Below are 24032 nucleotides of genomic sequence, written 5' to 3' on the forward strand. Positions count from 1 at the left end.
CTAATGAACTCATTTTTCGTCCCCAGTCACAATGTGATGCAGAAATCCCTTCTGTTTTTGTCTCTGAAGCAACTGTTCACAAACACACAAACGCCGTTCAACGTCTCTTGGTTTCAGATCACACGGGACCCAAGTTCCTTCTTTCTGAATCATCCCCATAGCCTTGAGGTGTTTTGAAATGGCTTACTGTCTCACTCCCACTAATCGTGCCGATTCTTCTTGAGTTTAACTCGAGTCTTCACCCAGCGATGTCTCCAATTCTGCATCTTCGCAAACATTCTCTCTTCCACCACTATGCCGGTCTATGACGTTAAAATCACCGTTCTTGAATCGTTGAAACCACTCACGACACGTTCTCACACTAATAGGGTTCTTACCATACGTACTTAAGAGCATTCGATGAGACTCAGCAGCGTTCTAGAGGGTTGGATCCCCTCCTTCGAAAGCGTCAGATTGCAAAGCCTGGGCTACTCTCAGGGTGGAATCTCCGTCTTCGAAGATTGTGTGTGTGTGTTTGTTTGTCTGTCTGTCTGTGTGTCTGCCCGCTGCTGTCGCTGTTCGTCCGCCTGCTGGCTGTCCATCGCCGTCGTCGTAACCGTTGCCGCCGCCGCCGCCGCCGCCTGCTGTTCGTCAGTCTGTTCGCCGCCGACGCCGACGCCGCCTGCTGTTCGTCCGACGCTGCCCATCGCCGACGCCGACGCCGCCTGCTGCACGTCCGTCTGTCCGTCGCCGTTCGTCTGCAATGAGTACTCCCACCTCCACCGTCATCTACACCTCCCCCTCCCCCTCTCCCACAGTCACTTCCTGGAGTGCCGCCTCTGGCCTCCCTCCTTCCACCTCCCCCTCCCTTCCCCCACTTACACCCCCCCCTATCTCCTCCCCTGCTGTATACCCACACCTCTACACCCTTCCTCCAGCCTCCGCACCCTCAACTGCTCCCACTCCTACCCCCGCCCTCACGTACGCATCTGTTGCCGCCTCTGCTGCCGCCCCTCAGGTGGTTGGCTTCCCCTCTCTCACCGACCCCGTCGCTTCGTCTTCTGCATCTCCCGCACGCTTCACGTTGCGCCGAGCCACCATCGCCGCCACTGAACCAGCTGCTTCTCCCGGTGCCTCCACTACGCCACAGGGATCTGCCACCCGCCACCTCCCTCTCCTCCCCGTCCCTCTCCCCTCCTCCCAGCCTCCAGTCTCCAAAAAACCCCAAAAGCGCGTCCTCACCAACTCTGCTCCCGCCACTTCCCACAAAAAATCAACGCCACCTCCCCCTCCCCCTGCCGTCACCATGGACACCACCCCTCCTCCTGCCACCCCTACCTTGGCCCCCACCCTCCACACCTTTGTCCTGTCCACTCCCGATCCTAAGTTCCTCGACGCTCGTACCCTCACCAAGGAAATACGAAAGTACTTACCTGGTGCTCCCATCTCCCAACTCATTCCCCGCAGGGACTCAGTCCTTATCAAGTCCCCGTCCCCATCATTTCACACAGACCTCCTGCGAAAACTCCCACGAGTTATGTTTGGCCCCCACGCCTCTCTGACACCCTTCCTTTCTGCTTCCACTCCTCGTCAGCCCCAGCATCCCCGTCGCCCCCCCACCTACACCGCTGTGATCACCAAGCTCAGCCCGGTGATCACAGAGGATGAAGTGTTGGTAGAACTGAACTCCCACCCGGACTTGGAAATCCGCTCTGCCCGCCGTATCCACAATGCCTCTGGTCCCACCTACCTCATGCGGGTATTCTCCGAGTCTGCCCCGTCCATAGACCATCTCCTCACCCAGGGTGCCCTGGTATACCACCGTCGCCACCCTGTTGAATCCTCCAAATCCCCTCCCCAATCCTACCGTTGCCAACGGTGCCTGATGTACAATGACCACCTGACTCCCAACTGCAAAAACCCCCCCACCTGTCCCCATTGCAAGGCCTCCCACTTTCTCAAGAACTGCCCCAACCTCGCTGCTCCTCCTTCCTGTAATACCTGCAATGGCCCCCATCCCACATACTCCCACAAGTGTAAAGCTAAACCCCCTCCAGCCACCCCTGAACTTACAGTCCCAGTTCGTCCCGTCGATCCTCCTGTCCATCCTAACAATTCCCTCCGTCCACCCCCCACGGCCGAGGACATCATCCGGTTCATTACCGTTGTCCTCCAAAACATTCACCCTTTTCAGCGCCCGCACACCTTCCAACAAATATCCCTTGCTGCTCGCTCTGTTTTCCACCTGAACACTTTCGCCACTTACTCCCACAACCAGGCCCACTTCACCTTCACCCACCTCGACACCCTAGTTTAAGTCTCTTCCCTTCCCTCTCTTCCCCCCCCTCCTTCCCGTCATGGCGCGGCACGAGTCTCGCATCCTCTTCCAGAACATACGCTCCTTCCGCTCCAACAAATACCTCCTCATGCACACCCTCTCCCACCACCAGGTCGACACCTTCCTCTTGAACGCAACCTTTCTCCAGCCCCACCATTCTATCCGCACCTCCCCCTATATCCTCCACCGCACTGATGCTCCTGGTCCTCGTGCGCAGGGTGGAGTCGCGATTGGTCACCTTAAGCATATCCCCGTCCGGCCACAACCTCTCCTCAATGACCCCACTGAACACCTTATCCTTAGCGTCTTCTTCCCCTCCATCACCATTACCTGTGCCACCATCTATGTCCGCTCCACTGCTCCTCTTCCTTATGACTTCATCTCACACATTGACCACACCTTCTCCACCTATGTGATTGCCGCCGACCTCAACGTCCATAGCCGCACTCCTGCTGCCCTTCGGCGGTGGCATCAGTTCCTCTCCACAATCCAGGGTGACCTTGTTCCCATTCCCCAGCACACCCGACCCGAAAGTAACACCACCCCCGATGTTGTCATTGCCTCCGCCAACCTCCTTGGGCGTATCACTGTCGCCGTCCTTGACCCCACAGGTAGCGATCACCTCCCTGTCCTTCTCACCATAACGTCTGCCAACCGCCCCCCTCCGGCTCCGCAACCTGCACCCCCTCCCAAGGTCGTCCATGACTATCGCCGTGCCAACTGGGATGCCTACCGGGACTCCATCTCCACCCAGGTCGAAAGTCACCCTCTTACCTATCGCCATCCTGACGACATCATCCGCGCCTCGTCCTTCCTTCAGACGGTAATTACTGACGCCGTGGAGGCCCATGTTCCTACTAAAACCATCCACCCACACCGTCCCACTCTCCCTCCGCGGGCTGTCCTCCTCCTCCGTGAATCCCGCCGCCTCTATCGCTCCTTCCTCCGCACTCATGACAGGGATACACTCCAACGCCACCGGCAAATACAGCAACACGTACGGAACCTTATTACAGCAACGAAACGCCGGGACTGGCGCCAGACCTGCACACGACTCAATGCCACCCTCCCTATCAACTCCTCCAAGTCCTGGTCTGCCTTCCATCGTCTTACTGGTTCCCTTTCCGCTCCCCACTACCCCCTTCTCCATAACGATCGCCCCCTTCCAGACAACCTCAGTAAGGCCAACCACTTCGCTTCCCACCTTTCCGAGGTCTTCTCCATCCCCGATGATCCCCACTTTGATTATTCTCTTTTCCCCACCGTCATGGCACGTGCTGATACCTCAGTCGCTCCACTTGCTCCTAGTCTCCAGTACTTGGGGCAGTTGCCCCCCTCCGACGTCAACACTCCCATCACAGCACAAGACATTAAACTTCTCCTCCAGTCCAAACGCAACACGGCCCCTGGTCACGACTGTGTCACCTACCGTCACCTTCGAGAAAGCCCCTATTCCTTCCTAACTGTCCTCGCCCATCTCTATAATGTCATCCTCTCTACTGGCTTCTACCCTGACCTGTGGAAGACCTCCCGCGTCCTCCTCTTCCTCAAACCCAACAAACCCCCTTCTGCCGCCTCTTCCTATCGTCCCATCTGCCTCACCTCCGTCTTCAGTAAGGTCCTTGAATCCATCCTCTCCCACCGTATCCATCGGCACCTTGCTCAACACCACCTCCTCCCCCTTACCCAGTGTGGCTTCCGACCCTCCTTCTCTGCTGACGACCAACTCCTCAACCTTGTTCACCTTCTGTCCCTCCAGCTCAACTCACGTCGCTCCGCCATTTTTGTTTCCCTTGACCTCCAAAATGCCTATGACCGTGTATGGCATCCCGGTCTCCTCTTTAAACTCCAAACCTACGCCCTGCCTATCAATTTTGTCCGTCTGGTCGCTTCCTTCCTCTCGCACCGTCCTTCCTATGTCACCCTCCACAACACCAACTCCCGTATCTTTTATCCCACGGCTGGCGTCCACCAGGGTTCTGTCCTCTCCCCTCTCCTTTATCTCTTGTATACAGCTGATATGCCCAAGCCACCCCCACCAGTTCACCTTCTCCAATATGCTGATGACACCGCCTTCCTGGCTCTCTATCCTACACTTCAACGGTCTCAACGTACCCTCCAAACCCACCTTAACCAGTTCACCACTTGGTGTAATCAGTGGCTCCTCCGTCTCAACCCCTCCAAAACCCAGGCAATCATCATAGGCCGTACCACTCGCTCCTTTCGCCTCCAAGATTTCTACCTCACCCTTTATGGTCGTCCTATCCAACTCACCCCCACCCTGAAATACCTTGGCCTCACCCTTGACCGACACCTCACCTGGACCCCTCATCTCCTGACCATCCAGCAGAAAGCCCATTCCCGCCTCCGCTTGCTGAAACTCCTGTCCGGCCGGACATGGGGATTGCATCCTTCTACCATCCTCCACACCTACAAATCCCTCATCCGTCCTATCCTCTGTTATGCCAGCGTCGCCTGGATCTCCGCCCCCACCCGCTTTTACAAGGCTCTCCAAATCCTTGAACGCCATGCGCTCCGCCTTGCCTTCCGTATCCGCCTTCCTTCCCCCACACGGCTCCTGTATGAACTGATCCCCTTCCCCCACCTCCTCTTGTTCCTCCAACATCTCCGCATCCTTTACATTGTTCGCAGGCTTGATCCCCCCCACCCTCTGGTTTCCTCCTTCCTCTCCACCCCCCGCCCGTTGCCGCGCCTCTATCACTGTATCCCTCCCTCTCTCCACCTCCACACCCTCCATCTCCTTCATCAGGGCAATTTCCAACGCCTCCCCCTCCCAGATGACGAACTTCGCCGTGACATATACCCTTCCTTCCAACTATAACCCGGCCTTGTTCCCCCCCCCCTCCCCAGGGCCCCCTTCTCCTCTTTCTTCCTTCTCCCAGAGCGGATTTTCCTCCATCCCCCCCTCCCCTGAGACCCTGCACCCCATACTTGCCTCTCTCCTCCCCACATCCCTCCCTACCTGGCCCTCTTCCGAGCGCCCCCCATTCCCCTCCCCCATCTCTTCCCCTCCCTCCCTTCTTCAGGTCTCCCTCATCTCCTTGAACCTGGCAGATCCTCTGTATTGCTCATCATCAATGTGCCACGTCAGTGTTGTGTTTCGTGCTGTTTCTCGTGTGCGTCAAGAGGTGTGATTTTAATTGTGTACTGCCTTGAGGTTCGCCGTCAGTGTTACGCTGTGTGCTATGCCATCCGTCAACACCTTTATGCTCCAGTCATACTGTGCCTTGTGTTCTTTTAATCGTCGCAGTGTGTGGCTTTTTGTGTGTGCTACTTTTAAACAGTTTTTTATCTCCATTTTACAGTCACCCCGTTTTTTGTATATTGCCTTCCATGATGTTCTCCCTTTTTATATCTATGTTCGCCTTCTTCTCTCCTTTGCTGTTTTTAAATGTCTTCTATTGTTTTGTTCTATGTCTTTCGGCTGAAGAGCAGCGCATATGCTGCTGCCAGCCCGCCCCGATGGGGAATTGAAATACAATAAAGAAAAAAAAAAAAAAAAAAAAAAGACTCAGCAGCTGTTTTCTTCATATTGAAACAAAATAGTAACACCTCCCGCAAATGACGAGAATTAGGCTCGTAAACTGACATTTTCAATCAAGAACAACTTTATGATGCAGACACAAATCGACTAATATTTAAATGAGGTTATGCTGACCGAGGTCCAAGCTAACTGTCTGACTTCTGCCACCTGTTTCTTTCGACCGCTACTTACCGTTGTCACCACCTATCGGCAAACGGCGGAAGCAAAGTTGTACACCTTGTAGTTTTGCAGGAAAATATTTAATTGCTTGAAAGTTATCAGGGTATATATATTTCACGAAAAGCTGCTGCAAAGCTATGTAAACGAAGTCTTAAAAAGTTCCTCTGTTCAAGGCCTAGCTATTTTGCGCATGAAAAGATACATTGGTGCGGTATTTAAATGTCCGGAAAGGCTTTCTTCGAATTAAGTGCTAATATAAGAATTTTTGAGAACTGAAGACGTTAGGAAGGCAAATGAGATGTCAGTAAGATCATGCTTTCTGAATAAATATTTGTGAAATGATTTATGTAATAGAAATAAATGGATCAGAGAAACATTCTAAGTGCCTTTGAATGATGCTCAAAATCATGAATAGTAAATGAGGGGCTCCAAATGCTTCTCTTATATTTTTTATTTCGTATTTATAGACAAATCAATTCGCAAAACGTTTGACTTGCTTTTCAAAACTCTTGCGTGCTTTACTTTTACAGACTATTTAGATTAACTGAAAAGCTAGGGCTTAACACTGACAGCTTATGAATTACGTTCTCAACATCAAATATCAGTTAAAATTTCGTGATTGTTCCGTGTATTTTATTGGGAATTTAATATGTGTGATATACGAGATAGGTTTGTATACATTTAAAGATGAAGTACTTTGGCAAGACCTTAAAAATATACTTATAGTTTACGTAAAACTTAGTATACAGAACTGTAGCTGAGTAGTCAGTTAAAACATAAGTAACAGTCGACACCGAACCCACGAACTTTCATTAGATGCTGTGGCAAACTTACGCTCGTTCTTTTGTATTTCCGATACTCTGTCATTCTTCCGCATTTATCGGCTGTTAAAAGTTCTTAATCATGTAAAAAACATTCGTCTTTAATTTATTGATGAGATGTTTAATGCTCCTCAGCTCATTCACATGTATTCGAAGAATTTGTCTGGTGATCTTCCTAACTGATGATATAAATTATGAAATTCTCCATAAAGCTTCCTCCCTTTGTAAATTTCATCCACGGCATTCCTTTTCGCTTTATTTTCTCAAGTAAAGCTAATTTTGTAGTCTTACTCTCCAGCTACAGTATTCTACAGTTTAGGGGCGCCGTTCTATAGAAATAGGTGGTCGACACTAAGCAGAGAGATGGTCGCTCTCACGCAGGACATCCGAGCTTGCCGCCCGATGCTGCTGCTTGTTGGTGGAGTGTCGCGTATCCAGATGCCGCTCGATGTCGGTCGCTTCTGACGCTTATGTAGGATACGGCTTAAGACGTTGGTGTGAAGACTGGTGATCAAGGACTTTATGCCACCACCCCTACCATGAAGACAAAGGGAAGATAACATGCATAGTTACCCATGCAAGTGTTGGTCATGCCCAATGATGCTTAAGTCTGGTGATAGGATGGGAAATGGTTTATCCACCATGCCACGGCCACTGGGCTTCAAATTAAGTAATTAATGCATGTGGTAATATTATCTCATCGAAAAAAAAAGTTTCACACTATACATTTATATCACATCGCTGATAACTGCCACATTATACAGGGTGGTCCATTGATAGTGACCGGGCCAAATATCTCACGAAATAAGCGTCAAACGAAAAAACTACAAAGAACGAAACTCGCCTTGCTTGAAGGGGGAAACCAGATAGCGCTATAGATTGGCCAGCTAGATGGTGCTGCCACAGGTCAAACGGATTTCAACTGCGGTTTTTTTTTTAAATAGGAACCCCCACTTTTATTACATATTCGTGTAGTATGTAAAGAAATATAAATGTTTTAGTTGGACCACTTTTTGCGCTTTGTGATAGATGGCGCTGTAACAGTCACAAACGTATAAGTACAAGGTATCACGTAACCTTCCGCCAGTGCGAACGAAATTTGCTTCGTGATACACTACCCGTGTTAAAATGGACCGTTTACCAATTGCGGTATAGGTCTATATCGTGCTGATGTACGGCTATTGTGATCAAAATGCCCAACGGGCTTGTGCTATGTATGCTGCTCGGTATCCTGGACGACATCATCCAAGTGTCCGGACCGTTCGCGGGTAGTTACGTTATTTAAGGAAACAGGAAGTGTTCAGCCATGTGTGAAACGTCAACCACGACCTGCAACAAACGATGATGCCCAAGTAGGTGTTTTAGCTGCTGTCGCGGCTAATCCACACGTCAGTAGCAGACAAATTGCACGAGAACCGGGAATCTCAAAAACGTCGGTGTTGAGAATGCTACATCAACATCGATTGGACCAGTACCATATTTCTATGTACCAGGAATTGCATGGCGACGACTTTGAACGTCGTGTATAATTCTACCACTAGGCACAACAGAAATAACGGAACGATGACAGATTTTTTGCACGCGTTCTATTTAGGGACGAAGCGTCATTTAGCAACAGCGGTAACGTAAACCGGCATAATATGCGCTATTGGGCAACGGAAAATCCGCGATGGCTGCCACAAGTGGAACATCAGCGACCTTGGCGAGTTAATGAATGTTGCAGCATTATGGGAGGATGGATAATTGGCCCCCATTTTATCGATGGCAATCTAAATGGCGCATTGTATGCTGATTTCCTACGTAATGTTTTACCTACGTCACTACAAGATGTTTCACTGCATGACAGGATGGCGATGTACTTCCAACATGATGGATGTCCGGCACATAGCTAGCGTGCGGTTGAAGCGGTATTGAATAGCATATTTCATGACAGGTGGATTGGTCGTCGAAGCACCATACGATGGCCCGCACGTTCACCGGATCTGACGTCCTCGGATTTCTTTCTGTGGGGAAAGTTGAATGATATTTGCTATCGTGATCCACCGACATCGCCTGACAACATGCGTCAGCGCATTGTCAATGCATGTGCGAACATTACGGAAGGCGAACTGCTCGCTGTTGAACGGAATGTCGGAATGTCGTTACATGTATTGCCAAATGCATTGAGGTTGACGGACACAATTTTGAGCATTTATTGCATTAATGTGGTATTTACAGGTAATCACGCTGTAACAGCATGCGTTCTCAGAAATGATAAGTTCACAAAGGTAACTGTATCACATTGGAACAACCGAAATAAAATGTTCAAACGTACCTACGTTCTGTATTTTAATTTAAAAAAACCTACCAGTTACCAACTGTTCGTCTAAAATTGTGAACCAAATGTTTGTGACTATTACAGCGCCATCTATCACAAAGCGAAAAAATTGGTCCAACTAAAACATTCATATTTCTTTACATACTACACGAGTATGTAATAAAAATGGGGGTTCCTATTTTAAAAAAAAACACAGTTGATATCCGTTTGACCTATGGCAGCGCCATGTAGCAGGACAACCATAGCGCCATCTGGTTTCCCCCTTTGAGCTAGACAAATTTCGTTGTTTGTAGTTTTTTCGTTTGACGCTTATTTCGTGAGATATTTGGCTTGGTCACGATCAATAGACCACCCTGTGCACACACACACACACACACACACACACACACACACACACACACACACACACACACTACATTGCGCAGCACTTTTGGTTGGCATCACGACCTTTATCATACTGCCACAATTCTATCAGATTCTTCACGATGTCCCCTTGTCCCAAATCGAAAATCTGAGTCAGCACCACACAATAGTTAATGAGATGTTGAGTTCATGGAAATGGAAAGAGGTTAGAATTTTCGTCACAGATCCTGGGCATAGGATTTTACAGTAAGAGTCATTTAGGTATGATGGTTTACAGTGAAATGACAGCTGTTTACCATTATATACTCAGTATTGCCTAAATAATCATTCACTTGTAGTACCAGAATGAGTTATTTAAGAGGTATGGTTCAAATGATTTTTAAATATTTGGATTTTAGTTGTCTCTTTCATCTCCTTAGGAAGTCATTGTACAATTTTATTCCCTTGTATAAAATGCTGTTGTTTACTTGTTTTCTTGGTTTACTTTACCTGGTAAAAGTACGTTTAGTCTGGATCTTTTCTGATGATCATGAATGCTGTGGTTTCTGATGTAACTACTGACTTTTTCCTTGATGTGCCTAACAGATTAATATGTGCACTCACATAGTGTAGTTAGGATATCCAACTGTCTAAATATACCCTTATAGGGAGCTCAGGTAATGTTTTGTTTAATATTCTGAGGACCCTATTCTGTAGTTTCACGACTGCGTCCCCCCCCCCCCCCCCCCCGCCCATGAGAAATGATTCCACAGTTAAAAATTGAGTGCATGTACGATGTAACTGGGATGCATTATGTGCTACACACTGATGACAAGACTCTAGGGTATAGCATGCTGATGACATTTTCTTTGCTAGTGCAAATGTGATTCATTCCTCTTAGGTGACAGTCAATATTAATTCTTAAAATTTTTGTGTTGCTATACAATCTACGACATTTTCTTACAAATTAAATTTTACAGATTTATTTTCCTCCTTGAAGCAGAAATTCAAGCTATTTGTTTTCTTTTGGTTGGTGTAAGTTTATTGTGTGATGACTACAAACATTCTTCATAGTTTTTTGCTTCTTCTTCAAGGAATTCTCACGTTTTATGTGTAACTACAGTGTTGCTGTCATACGCAAATGGAATTTTTCCCATGACTAACAATGTCTAGAAGGTCATTAATGAACATCCTAAACAATGTAGATCCTAAGATGCTGCCCTGAGGGACTCCTATGTAAGTGTAGTTGTGAACTGTCTAATGTGTCCCAAAAATGTTTTCTTTATTTGAAGCCTTTGTAACCTTTACACTTTGTACCTTTTTTTCCTGATACAGTCAGAACCAGCCATTTACAATTCCTCTTATTCCTAATGATTCAAGTCTTTTAAGTAGAGTTTTATGGTCAAAAGTGCATATGTTTGACACATTCATCCTCGTCTAGTGCGCCTAATAATACTTCTGTAAACTCTACTATGCCTGCTTCTTCCATTCTCAAACCCAAAATTTGCTTTGCAGAGGAAGTTACATTTATCCAGTTAACTCATTAGTTTGTCATTCAAAAAAGATGCCAATATTTTTTTAGAGTGATGACAGCAGATAAATGGGCTTGTAGTTTATGTATCTCGTGCATCACCATTTTTTCTTTAGCAGAGGCACATCTAATGCCTGTTTCAGATACTCTGGGGCCTTTTACTGCCTAAGCATTCTTTAAATACGCAGGTTGGCTCTTCATCTGTGCCTGCTCCCTTATTATTCTTTAATTTTTGTACTCGTTTCCTGACTTTGTTCTCTATGGCGGGTAGAAACATCATTGCACTCGCTGCATAAGTTTGACTGGAACAAAATTTTAGTTTTTGCAATTTTTGTTGTATTTTCTCTGCTATACATAAAAATATTTCTTCTCAGAAATTGCTAGTTTCTGTGGATCAATAATCGACCTACCCGTGTCTTTTTTCTGTAATTTATTGTCATTCTGTTTCTGTTTTCCTGCTTTTTCCTATACAACCCTCCAGGCTGCTTTCCTTTCACTTTCTGCTTTAAGAATTGTTTAGCCATTGCTGACATTTTTGTGGCAAACAACATCTTCCTGCAAATCTTTTTGTACATCTGACAATAGTTTTTGAACTCTGATGCACTATGGGTTTTTCTTATGGAATTCTGATATTTCAATGTTTGGGAGGTCTTTCTTGTACCTGCTGTTATCTACCTGACTTTATTGGGCTTTGCTACAGATGTGGATACTTTTTGAAAATGACTGTTCAAAGTTTAGTTTAAATATTGTATGGAACATAGAGAATTTTGTAACTATATTGTTTTCTGTATACACTTCACCCCAGATTTGGTTTAACAATGTCCTTGAAAACTATTGAGTTTAGTGTTTTGAAAGAGACCATTAGATCTGGAGTCTGATGGGCTTATACAACACAGTTTTTACTTTTGTTATTTGCTAGAAATGACTCGAGAGTCCGAGAATTTCTACTTGTAGAAGGCAATGTTTTGTGACTGTATTTGCAAAAAAACATGATTGATTACTGAAGATAAAGATTTTGTTATCCTTGTTGTTCTGTTGACCAACTGTTACATGTCAAAACTGTGAAGAATGTTTATGACACTGCTACTGGTTTCATCTATGGTATCTGTGTTTTTAGTTATGTCTGCTTATAAGATTATACTACACTTGGGCACTGAAACTTTGTTCAGAACCTTTATTAATTTATTAAAAAATGATATCTCTGTTTCCATCAGTGGTCACTACACACAAAGAATAATTACTCTTTCTTTTATAAAAATTTGATTACCTGTTAGTTCAATCCTGATATTTCAAAATGTTGACTGTGATAAGGTCATGTCTCAGTTTAAATTTTATTCTCTTTTTAATATGTATACATTATCTTGTCCCCTTTAAAGAAGCCCTACAACAATAGCTTTCTCTCTCATGTGAGGATAATGTTTGTGAGTTGGATTTCTGTATCTCTACACAAGTGTAGAGCCACATTGTTGTACAGTTTAATACTAAACTGATACAATGCACTTCATCAATCCCATAATCAAGCAAAATCTCCAGGGATTTGTAATGGATCACGGCATTGCCTAAACACCTATGGAAAATTACTTCAAAAAATATTACCAACAATTACTCATCAATAATATAAATTTTCTTGTCTCTAATTGGGCATACAGTTGGTTATAAAGTGGTGTGCACAATCAGCAGCAGAACTACAACAGTTATTGTTTATTCAGCCACATTCCTCTCTGGTATTCTTACTATTATATAGTCATTATGTGTAATATTGCCATGATTACTGTAAGTTGATAAAAGTTATGTGAGTATACAGGCAAGCATATTTATTTACAAATAAGCTTTGTAGTTGTTGTATTAATAGTAGTAATCATCCAGGAGATTTTAATCATCTGTCATTCAATTGGGACAGTTACAGTTTTGTTAATGGTAAGTATGAAAAGACACCTTGTGAAAACGTACTGAGTGCCTTGTCTAAAATCTACCTAGAACATGTAGTTCAGAACCCTACTTGTGATGGAACTATATCATATCTACTGGTAATGAAGGAACCCTATCTTTTTGAGGATGTCTACACTGAAATCGGTTTCAGTGACCATAAGGCAATGGCACCACGAATGATTAACAAAGCAGAAAGGGCAACTAAAAGAGGTAGAAATATTTATATTTTCAGTAACCTAGGCAAAGAAGCAGTATTACCTTATCTCAATGTGTTAATTGAAACATTTAGTTCAGGGCAGGAGCATGTAGAGAATGATGGTTCAAGTTTAATGAAATAGTTGACCATCCAGTGGATAGATATGTACCCAGTAGAACACCTTGCTGTGATGGGAGATATCCCCTAAGGTATAAGGTCATCGTAAATAAACTTCTAAAGAAACAGAGAATACTGCTTGACATGTAAAACAAAGCATAAGAATATAGACAGAAGATGCTGAATGAGATGCATTTGGCTGTCAAGAAGACAATTCGTAAAATCTTCAATAAGTTCCATAGCAGAAAATTTTTGGAAGTTCTCTCACAAAACGTGAAGAAATTCTGGTGATACGTGAAGGCTGTTAGCGGCATCAGTGTTAGGGTCCAGACTTTCATAGACAGGAACAGAAATTGAAATTGAGGGTGATAGAGAATAAGCAGAAATGCTAAACTCTATTTCCAAAATTTCCTTTACAGAGGAAAATCCAGGAGTATTGTCTCCACCTAATGTTCATACTGCTGTAGAGATGAGTAAAAATGATGTCAGCATTAGTGGCATTCAGAAACAGCTAAAACTGTTAAAAATTAAGAAAGATCCAGGATCAATGCAATCTCTATCAGATTCTATACTGACTTTGGGGCTGAGTTTGCCCCTCTTTAACCTTAATATGCCACAGACATCAAACAAAAAACTATGGCTAGGCATTGGAAGAAAACACAGGTTACATCCATCTACAAGAAGGGCAGCAGGAGTGATCCACAAAACAACAGTGCAGTGTTCTTGACATCATGTCCTTGCCTTCCTATCTAAAGCAGTAACATTCATCGTAAAATCTTCAAAAATTTTCTGAGCTAAAACGTAATGAGGTATCTCAAGCGTACTGAGCAATTGGGTTCCTAAAGCACTGATCATGTATAACTCAACTCGTACTGTCCTCACATGACATGGTGAAAGCTGTGGTTCAAGGCAGTCAGGCAGCTGCAGTGTTTCTTGACTCCCAAATTGCTTTTTACATGGTGTCACATATGCACTTATTCTTGAAAGTACACTCTTATCAGTTACATAGCGAGATTTGTGAAAGGATCGAAATTTTCTTGGTGAGGAGAACAAAGTGTGTTGCAACCTAATCTCATACTTCTTGCATATGATGTCGTTATCTATAATGCTGTACTTTCTGAAAAACGCTGCACAGTCAGATCTTGAAAGATTTAAAAACGGTGTAAAGACTAGCAATATGCTTTAAATATTCCAAAGTGTAAAATTTTCCACTTTGAAAAACAAAAAATATAGCAATACCCTATAACTACAATGTCAGTGAGCCACATTTGTAAGTCAACTCACCCGAATACTTGGATGTAACCATTTGTAGGGATAGACAATGGAGCAATCTCATAGACTCAGTCATAGGTAAAGAAGGTGGGACACTGCATTTCATTGCTAGAATACTAGCAAAATGCAACCAGTCTACAAAAGAGACTGCATACAAAACACTCATGCAATCCATATTAGAATATTGCTCAAGTGTTTATTTACTTTTTAGGTATTCATTTGTCTACATAAATCTCTTTTTCAGTACATATATCACACACAGGATATTGGACAGAAAACCTTTTTATCCACTGGTTTTTCAAACATCAAACATACAGTATTTAAATTTTTATAACAAATTTGATCTATGCAGTTAATAATTACAATTTATGAATACTGTGTATTTTTAAGTTATTTCTAAAATTAAAGATACAAATTACATTTTTTCTTGCATGAGATACTGTGAGGTCAAATAGTAGCAGTTTTTCAGAAGGAAGGCTGTCACAGACTTTTTAAAGCTGTGTAGTTGGTAACCTGTTGTGTAGTTTTTTTTCCTGCATGGTATACATCTTTTTGGCATAGTGTGGTGTTACAATGATTAACATGTATTTCACTGTGTGATGTGTGTTACTCTCATTTGAAGTAGGACTAACAGGGTATATTGAATATCTATGGTGAAGGGTAATGTAAATGATCACAGATTTGTGTGACCCATGAGAGAGAATTATCAGTGAAGGGTAACATAAATGTTAACAGATTTTTGTGACCCATGAGAAAGTATTATGGACATGCTTAACAAAATGAACTGGTAGACACTTGAAGACAGACACAAACTATACAGTGAAAGACAAGTTAGAAACTTTCCAGAACCAACTTAGATGATGACTCTAGCGTGATTGCAATATCATTCAAGAAGATAGAATTCAACTAAATGCAGTACATACAGAGGAATTCCAGCAATTGTCCTTCTTGCATACTATATAAGAATGGAATGAAGAAAAACCCCTAATAACTGATACACCAGGATTTACCCTCCCTATGCTCTTCACAGTGGTTCATAGAGTGTAGCTTTAGAGGTAAATTTGCATCCTCTGAATACATAATAATTCTGCCAATAATTTTCTTCTGAAACAGTAGTATGACCATTTTGTTGCTATGTGTGTACATTTTACAGATGCTTATTTAAAGAATTTTTTATTTGGTAGTCACTAATTGACATAATAATTAGCATATTATTTCTTCTGAGTTGTGTTTGTTGCTGTATACTACGTTTATGTTACCTTACTATTGGCAGAACTTGCTGTATTTCAATAATGTTAAATTTCTACCAACTTTATGAAATGTCCCACATACCTGAATCAAATTACTTGGAAATGTAAGTTCCTAGACTAATAGATCACAATTTACAAACATCCACAATTTCACTGTTGGTGGTAAATAATGAGTTTTATTTTCAAGAGTCTGTATTTTCATTTTGAAATGGTTAGTAAAAGAAAATTATTTTCTAATCTTGATGCAGAGTTATCTGAGTTTTACTGGGAACCTGATGAAGCTGTAAAGCGGAGAAAAAAAACAACTGCCTTAAACGAAACACTTCCCTTCTTTCTTGGAAGGCTTGATGCATTGGTGAAGGAAAATGGAGGTTACCTTGCTGCAGGAAAGGTATGTAACAGTGTGTGCTCTACAAAGTGTAGAATAATTCTATCCTGATTATAATTCCATGCTGTGGTAAACCTAAACTCTGGGAAGAATGTCTTTTCTTAAAAATCCTAGCCCTCCATTACAATGGACGATCGTCTACAAGATTTAGAATGTACTGAAGGAGCCTGTAACTAGTTACCTCTTTAATCAGTTCTTGGTGTTGCTTGAGTAGTTTTGTATATGCACTCACAGAAAAGGCAGAAACTTGGATTTATATTCCAGTATGATATATAGTTCTAGCTTGTCAGATATAATCAATACATGGTATATTACCCAAAATATAGAGGAATTCCATCTCAAATATGATATCACACAGCAGTCATCTGCAAATATTGGTGCACACATATTTTTATGAACCCAAAAAACGAAAAGTGACTATTTTAAACTGGTTGTGGTTTGTTGGCATACGTGAGAGATTTCAGATTCTCCAAAGAAAGAAGGCACACTAAAAACACTTGTAAGCTTAAAAGAATAATTGACCAGCACTGAATAGATATGTACTCAGCAGAACAGGTCATAATGTGAGGGAACGTCCATAATACATAGTCACAATAAACCAACTTATAGAGAAGGAGACAGTACTGCATAATAGGTGTAAAGTAAAGCATAGGGCTATAGATAGAGAGATGCTGAATGAAATGCAATTTACTGTCAAGAGAGAAATGCTCATTGCCTTCAGTACTGCTGTAGCAGAATATCGTCAAATGATATTTCAAAAAACCAAAAGCAATTCTGGCCATATATAAAGGCTGTTAGTGATACCAAAGTTAATGTCCAGTCCCAAGAAATGACACAGAAACTGAAGTTGAGGGTGACAAAGCAAAAACTGAAATGCTTAACTTCGTTCTCAAATGTTCCTTTACAAAGGAACACCCAGGAGAACTGCCCCAATTTAATCCTTATACAATTGAAAAGATGAAGGAAATAAGTATTAATATCAGTGAGAAACAGCTGAAATTGTTAAAATTGAACAAAGCTCCGGGCCCTGAAGGAGTCCCTGTCAGAGTCAATTCTGAATTTGCGGTGGAGTTTGCCCATCTACAATCTATCGTAGATCCCTCGAACAAAAAACCGTGACCAGTTCTTAGAAAAGAGCACAGGTCACACTCATCTCCAGGAAGGATAGTAGAAGTCATCCACAAAATTGTTATCCAATATACTTGACATCAGTTTTTAGTAATCTTATAACATATTCTAAGCTCAAAGATAATGAGGTACCTTGAACAGAACAACCACCTCGGTGCCAACCAACATGGTTTCCAAAACATTATTTATGTAGAACCCAACTCACACTTTTCTCACATGACGTACTGAAAGCTTTGTATGAGGGCAGTCAGGTAGATGCAGCATTTCCTGATTTCCGAAAAGCATTTGCCTCAGTACAACACCTATGCTTATTGTCAAAAGCACAATGATATGGATATGGAGTGAAATTTGTGACTGGACTGACGACTTTATAGTAGGGAGGGCACAGTGTGTTATCCTGGATGGAGAGACATCGTCAGATGTGGAAGTAACATCAGGTGTGCCCCAGGGAAGTGTGTTGGGACCATTGCTGTTCATGTTGTATATTAACGACCTTCCAGACAAAATAAATAGTAACCTCATATTTTTGCAGATAATGCAATTATCTGTAATGAAGTACTATCTGAAATAAGATACATATATATTCAGTCAGATTTTGATAAGATTCCAAAGTCGATCAAAGATTAGCAGCTTGCTTCAAATGTTCAGAGTTGTAATATTATGCACTTCACAAAACAAAATAAAACATAGTATCCTATGACTACAATTGTGACTGTTGGAATTGGCCAGCTCGCACAAATACCTGGGTGTAACACTTTGTAAGGATATGAAATGGTATGATCACATAGGTTCGGTTGGGGGTAAAGCAGTTGGTAGACTTCGGTTTATTTGTAGAATACTGGGGAAGTGCAGTCTACAAAAGATATTGCTCACAAATCACTCGTGCGTCCCATCCTAGAATATTGCTCAAGTTTATGGGACGAGTACCAGATAGGACAAACAGGGGATTTTGAGCATATACAGAGGACAACACGAATGGTCACAAGTTTGTTTGATCCATGGGAGAGTGTCACAGAGATACTGAAGGCACTGAACTAGAAGGCTCCTGAAGATGGAGGTAAACTATCCTGTTAGTAGAGTTTCAAGAACCGGCTTTATTTGATAGCTCTAGGAATATACTACAACCCCCGACGTTTTGCTCACACACAGATCGTGAGGATAAGATCAGAATAATTACAGCACGCACAGCGGCATTCAATCATTCTTCCTGCAATCCGTACGTGAAAGGAATGGGAAGAAAACCTAATAACTGGTAGGATGGGACGTACCCTCTGCCATGCACCTCATGGTGGTTTACAGAGTAGAGATGTAGACTTAGATGTAGAACAAGTATCGTATAAAATTTTCTGTGCGTTCAGATGAACTTTATCCTACCTCATGGTTTACACTTCTCTTGATAGAGTATCTAAATTGATCCTTCTAATTCTCACCTTAGCTCTGCAAATACTGCTTTCTTTGACAATACCACACTTCCTACAATACAAGATGAGACTCCCCATCTGTCCATTGCTGCTGGTAGCGTTTATTTGTAAGTCACTGGCAAAACAAGAACAATGGCTGATTATCAGAATAGCTGACAAAATCTCCCTACCTAGCTGCATTGTTAGCTGCGACAGGCAGAAGACGTGATTTGTTGGTGCTGCACATTTTAGCGACTCTGATCGAGATAAATTTACACAACAATGTTCTTCTGCAAGCCAGTATAGAAGTGTGCGCAGAATCAATTAAGTGAAAATTCCGCGAAGTACGCATGTTAATTTATATACATAAAAGCTGTCTTTGGAATTTTCCCTTGGGTGTGAAAGCCTGTACAAGATCGTGTGTCGATTTAAAGTTCTAGATTCACATAATTCACTGTTCGCCCGCTTCTTCTGCGTAATCTTTCATTGATTGTATGAACACCTGTTTGTATTGTGATAGACTATATCGTAAAATTTCCAACATTAGCGAGTGCCGCGATAAACTAGTACTGTTATCGTCAAATGTAGGGTTAAACTAAATTGTTCTCTTTTAAAATTTTTGAGGACCGTAAGCATATCCCCGTTCAAAACAGTCTTTCTCTAATTTAATTGTACAATTAGGTGAGAAACAAGCTAGCTTAACGATCTTCGGGCGCTTATAAAACTATATTTTCTTAAGTTAGCAGCACAAGTGTTTAGAATACGTAATTTAATTCGTAGCATATCAGCGTGTGTGGTTCATAATTCAGCCAAAGTATAAATCACCCTTGAATTTCATGTATATTAAAGCAAATAAACGTCCGTTTTGAGTATTTTTCGAAGCTATCATTGTCCTTTGCATAATCTACGAGCAATTTGTAGCAAATCGGCGCATGTGATTTAGTTACTGTAGCAGATTTTATAACTAACATATTGTGTTATATCTAGTTTTCCCTTAAAGAGGAGTAGCTCTATATATTATATGCATTTGTCGTAAATTAACTCTGTTTTTTTTTAATTTGCTAACAACTGTAATTAACATCGAAACGTTTTAGGAAACCAGTAATTTTTATCATAGGTTTTTGTGTTGCTTCATTCTTACAGGTAATTCACAACTTTTTACCTCAACAGATTAAAAATTAATCAGCATATTTTATTTAAATTTGTTTGTTCACTGCCGTGTAATACATTGCACCAGCCAAAATGCAGCCGCATTGTGAATGCTGTTCTCAAACACGGGAGTTGGTTGACGTCCACAGGCTACTGCGAGTCGGTGTTTTGGAAGAGCTCCCAAGAGTCGTGTACCTGTGTTTCCTGTATCTAGAGGTACCTCAAGTACTATCTTCTCCTGTGGATCCTGTCTCCTCTGCAGGAAGTGCAGGATCTGTTATTACCTGTCCACTTGACTGAGAGTGGCGCATCAATAGTAGATCTAGGCGTCCTGTACAGGGAGGACGGGAAACAGGGTGTTGAACCGATCCCCCTAACAAAGAAGTTTGAGGTGCTGTCTTTCACTGAAACTGAAACAGAGCCAGTGAGACTAACTTCACCTGTTTTGGGGAAACCTATTTTGTCCGGTGTAAGGAGGAGGCAAACACAAAAGAGTAGGAGACCTATTAATTGTGGGCAGTTCAAACATTCAGCGAATGATGGTACCTCGAAGGGGAAATGGCAGCAAGGGACAAGAAAGGACACAGGTGCTCTCAGTGATTTTCCGTGGGTGCCTCATTCAACATGTTTCAGAGGCTATTCCGACAGCCATTAAGGGAACAGGGTGCAGCATACTGCAGACTGTGGCGCACGCTGAAAGAAATGATGCCTGTCGTCTGGGCTCTGAGGTCATTCTTGCGTTATTCCAGAGACTGGCAGAGAAGGTTGAGAACGTCAGTCTTGCGTGTTGAGTTTCAATGAAGCTCACAGTTTACGGCATCGTACCCAGAACTGATCGTGGCCCTCTGATTCTGAGTACAGTGAAACGACTGAACCAGTGACTTCGAAGGTTCTGTGACAAGCTAGGCCTGTAACTTGTGGATTTGGGCCTAGGGCTGAGAACTGTAGAGTCCCCATAAATTAAGACACCAGAGGCTGCTACTCATGTAGCTGACTGTGTTTGGACTGCATACAAGGCTTTTGTTTTAGACTAGGCGACTCTCCATCCGGTCCAGATAATAGTTGTAGGAAACCCAGAAGTATCAGTATAAGTTCGAAAGAAATGCCTCCCACAGGTGACAATATTAAAATCCTAATGGTAAACTACCAAAGCATTCACAACAAATTGCCAGAGTTTGAAGTGCTCATAAAACGCAGTGGAGCTCACATGATTTCAGGTACAGAAATCTGCTTGAAATGTGAAACTGATAGCAGTGAGATTCTGTGGGAGAATTGAAGTGTATATTAAAAGGGCAGGCAAATGGTAAATGGAGGTGGTGTATTTGTCACAGTAGACAAGAAACTCAAATCCACGGGGATAGAAATTGAAGCTGCATGTAAGATTGTTTGGGCAAGACTAAGCATCAGATGTGGGCATAAAATGATAACTGGATCCTTCTATTGCCCACCAGACTCATCTCCTGAAGTAACAGAAAACTGTAGAGAAAGCCTCAGTTCATTTGTCTGTAAGTTCCCCAATCATACTGTAATCATCGGTGGAGACTTTAATCATCCAACAATTAATTTGGAAAGTTTCAGTTTTGTTAGTGATGGGCATGTTAAGACATTCTGCAAAAAATTACTAAATGCCTCCTCTGAAGACTACCTACAACAGATAGTTTGGAAACCCACTCATGATGTAAAGGATCTAATAGCAACAAATAGACCTGACGTCTTTGAGGATGTTCACTGATATCAGTGACCATGGCGCAGTTGTGTCAACAATGATTACCAAAATACAAACGACGACTAAAACAAGCAGAAAGATGTAGATGTTCACTAAACCAGATAAAAAAATCAATAGTGTATCTCAGTGATGAACTTGAAACTTTCAGCACTGGTTAGGATCAGGTAGAAGAACTCTGGTTCAAGTTTAAAAGAATAGTTGACCAGGCACTGGGTAGATATGCGTCCAGTATAAAAGTTCATATTTGGAAGGAACCTCCATGGTATACATTCACTGTAAAGAAACTTCTACAGAAACAGATATAACTGCATAATAGGTGTATAACGAAGTATAGGGCTGTAGATACGGAGATGCTGAAGAAACGTGTTTGACTTTCCAAAGAGCAATGCGTGATGCCTTCAATGACCACTGTAGCAGAATACTGTCAAATGACATTTCACAACATCCAAAGAATTCTGGCCATATGTGAAGGGTGTTGGTAGGATCAAAGTTAGTATCCAGTCCCTAGTGAATGAGACAGGAACTGAAATCGAGGGGAGCAAAGCAAAAGCTGAAATACTTAACTCCGTTTTCAAATGTTCCTTTGCAAAGGAGAACTGACCCAATTTCATCATTGTACCACTGAAAAGATGAATGAAATAAGTGTTAATGTCAGTGAGAAACAGCTGAAATCGTTAAAATTGAACAAAGCTCCAGGCCCTGAAGGACTCCCTATCAGAGTCTATACTGAATCTGCAGTGGTGTTAGCCCCTCTTCTAACTAAAATCTAACATAGATCTTGGAAAATGTCACAAGTCACGCCGATCTACAAGAAGGGTGGTAAAGGTGATCCACAGAACTATTGTCCAGTATCCTTGACATCGATTTGCTCTAGAATCTTAGAACGTATTCTGAGCTCAAACATAACGAGTTATCTTGAACAGGACGACCTCCTCAGTGCCAACCAGCATGGATATCCAAAACATCAACCATGTAAAACCCAACTTGCGCTTTTCTCACATGGAATACTGAAAAGCTTCGCATCAAGGAAACCACGTACATGCAGTATTTCTCGATTTCCGAAAAGCATTTGACTCACCTACATTTATTGTCAAAAATACGATCATATAAGGTATCAGGTGAAGTTTTTGACTGGTCTGAGGACTTTTTGTTTGGGAGGACACAGCATGCCATCTTTGACCAAGAGTCATCGTCAGATGTAGAAGTAACTTCGGGTATGCTGCAGGGACGTGTGTTGGGACCACTGTTGTTCAAGTTGTATATTAATGACCTTGCAGACAATATTAATAGTAAAATATCTGATAGGATAGTTGTCCTAACCGAAAGAAGCTACATAAATATTCAGTCAGACCTTGATAAAGTTTCAATGTGGTGCAAAGATTGGCAAATTGCTCTAAACGTTCAGAAATGTAAAAGTTAGCACTTCACGAAACAAAAAACCGTGTTATGCCATGACAATAAATCTGTGTCGTCCGAACAAAACACAGTCAAGGCAAAAGCACTAAAGGCGCAAAGATATGACCTTGTGCCAGTGCCATAGATACTCGCCACTTGCGAAGTTCCGACAGCGCCATGGGCGGTGCTGAGGATGGAGATATTGACTTCGCCTCGACCAGTTGCCGGCCGAGTATAATCCGCCAATGACGGGAGGACAACGGACAGAAGCCTACTCAGAAGATAGAAGAGCAGCTCTTGTTCATTTTCTTACAAATCATCGTTCAAGGCTGACTTAGACAGGGAACGTGGTTAGTGAAGTCTCAGAAGTGAACAGACACTTGTTGTAAATTGCACTTGCCATTTTCTGTGTAGTTTACCTATGTTTGCACCTAGCCATTGAACGCTTTTTTTGTGTTATTTATATGTAGTGTTGAAGATTTCATTATTCAACTAGTCACAAAAATAAGTAAATCTTTTAACACATTTTTGTGACTTTGTTACTGATTTGTTGGTATGCTGTAGAGTCTCCGTTCTCCTATCCTGTTACTTGACCCTAGAACATAGCTGTGTAATAGTGACAGGGAGAAATTGTCTTAGCGGTGTTCTGCACCAGAAGCCGTTTCACAAACTCACAACTCAGCCTGCCATTACAGCAGTGGCATCTAGACCTCCACAGCAGAAACGACGAGTCATTTACAAAACTGACGACGGAGGTTTACAAAAAATAATATCAATGAATCTCTTTTGGAATCCGCCAACTCATATAAATACCTGGATGTAACAATTTGTAGGGACATGAAAATGGAATTATCACTTTGGTTCGATCGTGGGTAAAGCAGTTGGTAGACTTCGGTTTATTGGTAGAATACTGGGGAATATTGCTCAAGTGTATGGGACCGGTACCAAACAGGACTAACAAGGGATATTGAACATGTGCAGAAAAGGCCAACACGAATGGTCACATGCTTGTTTGATGAGTGGGAGAGTG

The 24032-nt window shown here is 42.6% G+C and overlaps 1 protein-coding gene across 1 annotated transcript in view; it reads left to right on the top strand.

Moving 5' to 3' along the window:
• LOC126455517 (glutathione S-transferase-like) overlaps positions 1–24032 on the top strand; it is an 82672-nt gene that overhangs the window by 51475 nt on the left and 7165 nt on the right. The window contains exon 4 of the mRNA XM_050091268.1: positions 16065–16207. Coding sequence (XP_049947225.1) covers positions 16065–16207 — 143 coding nt within the window. The remainder of the gene's footprint in view (positions 1–16064; positions 16208–24032) is intronic.

Source organism: Schistocerca serialis, chromosome 2 (assembly GCF_023864345.2).
Source record: "Schistocerca serialis cubense isolate TAMUIC-IGC-003099 chromosome 2, iqSchSeri2.2, whole genome shotgun sequence".
Taxonomy (NCBI): Eukaryota; Metazoa; Arthropoda; class Insecta; order Orthoptera; family Acrididae; genus Schistocerca; species Schistocerca serialis.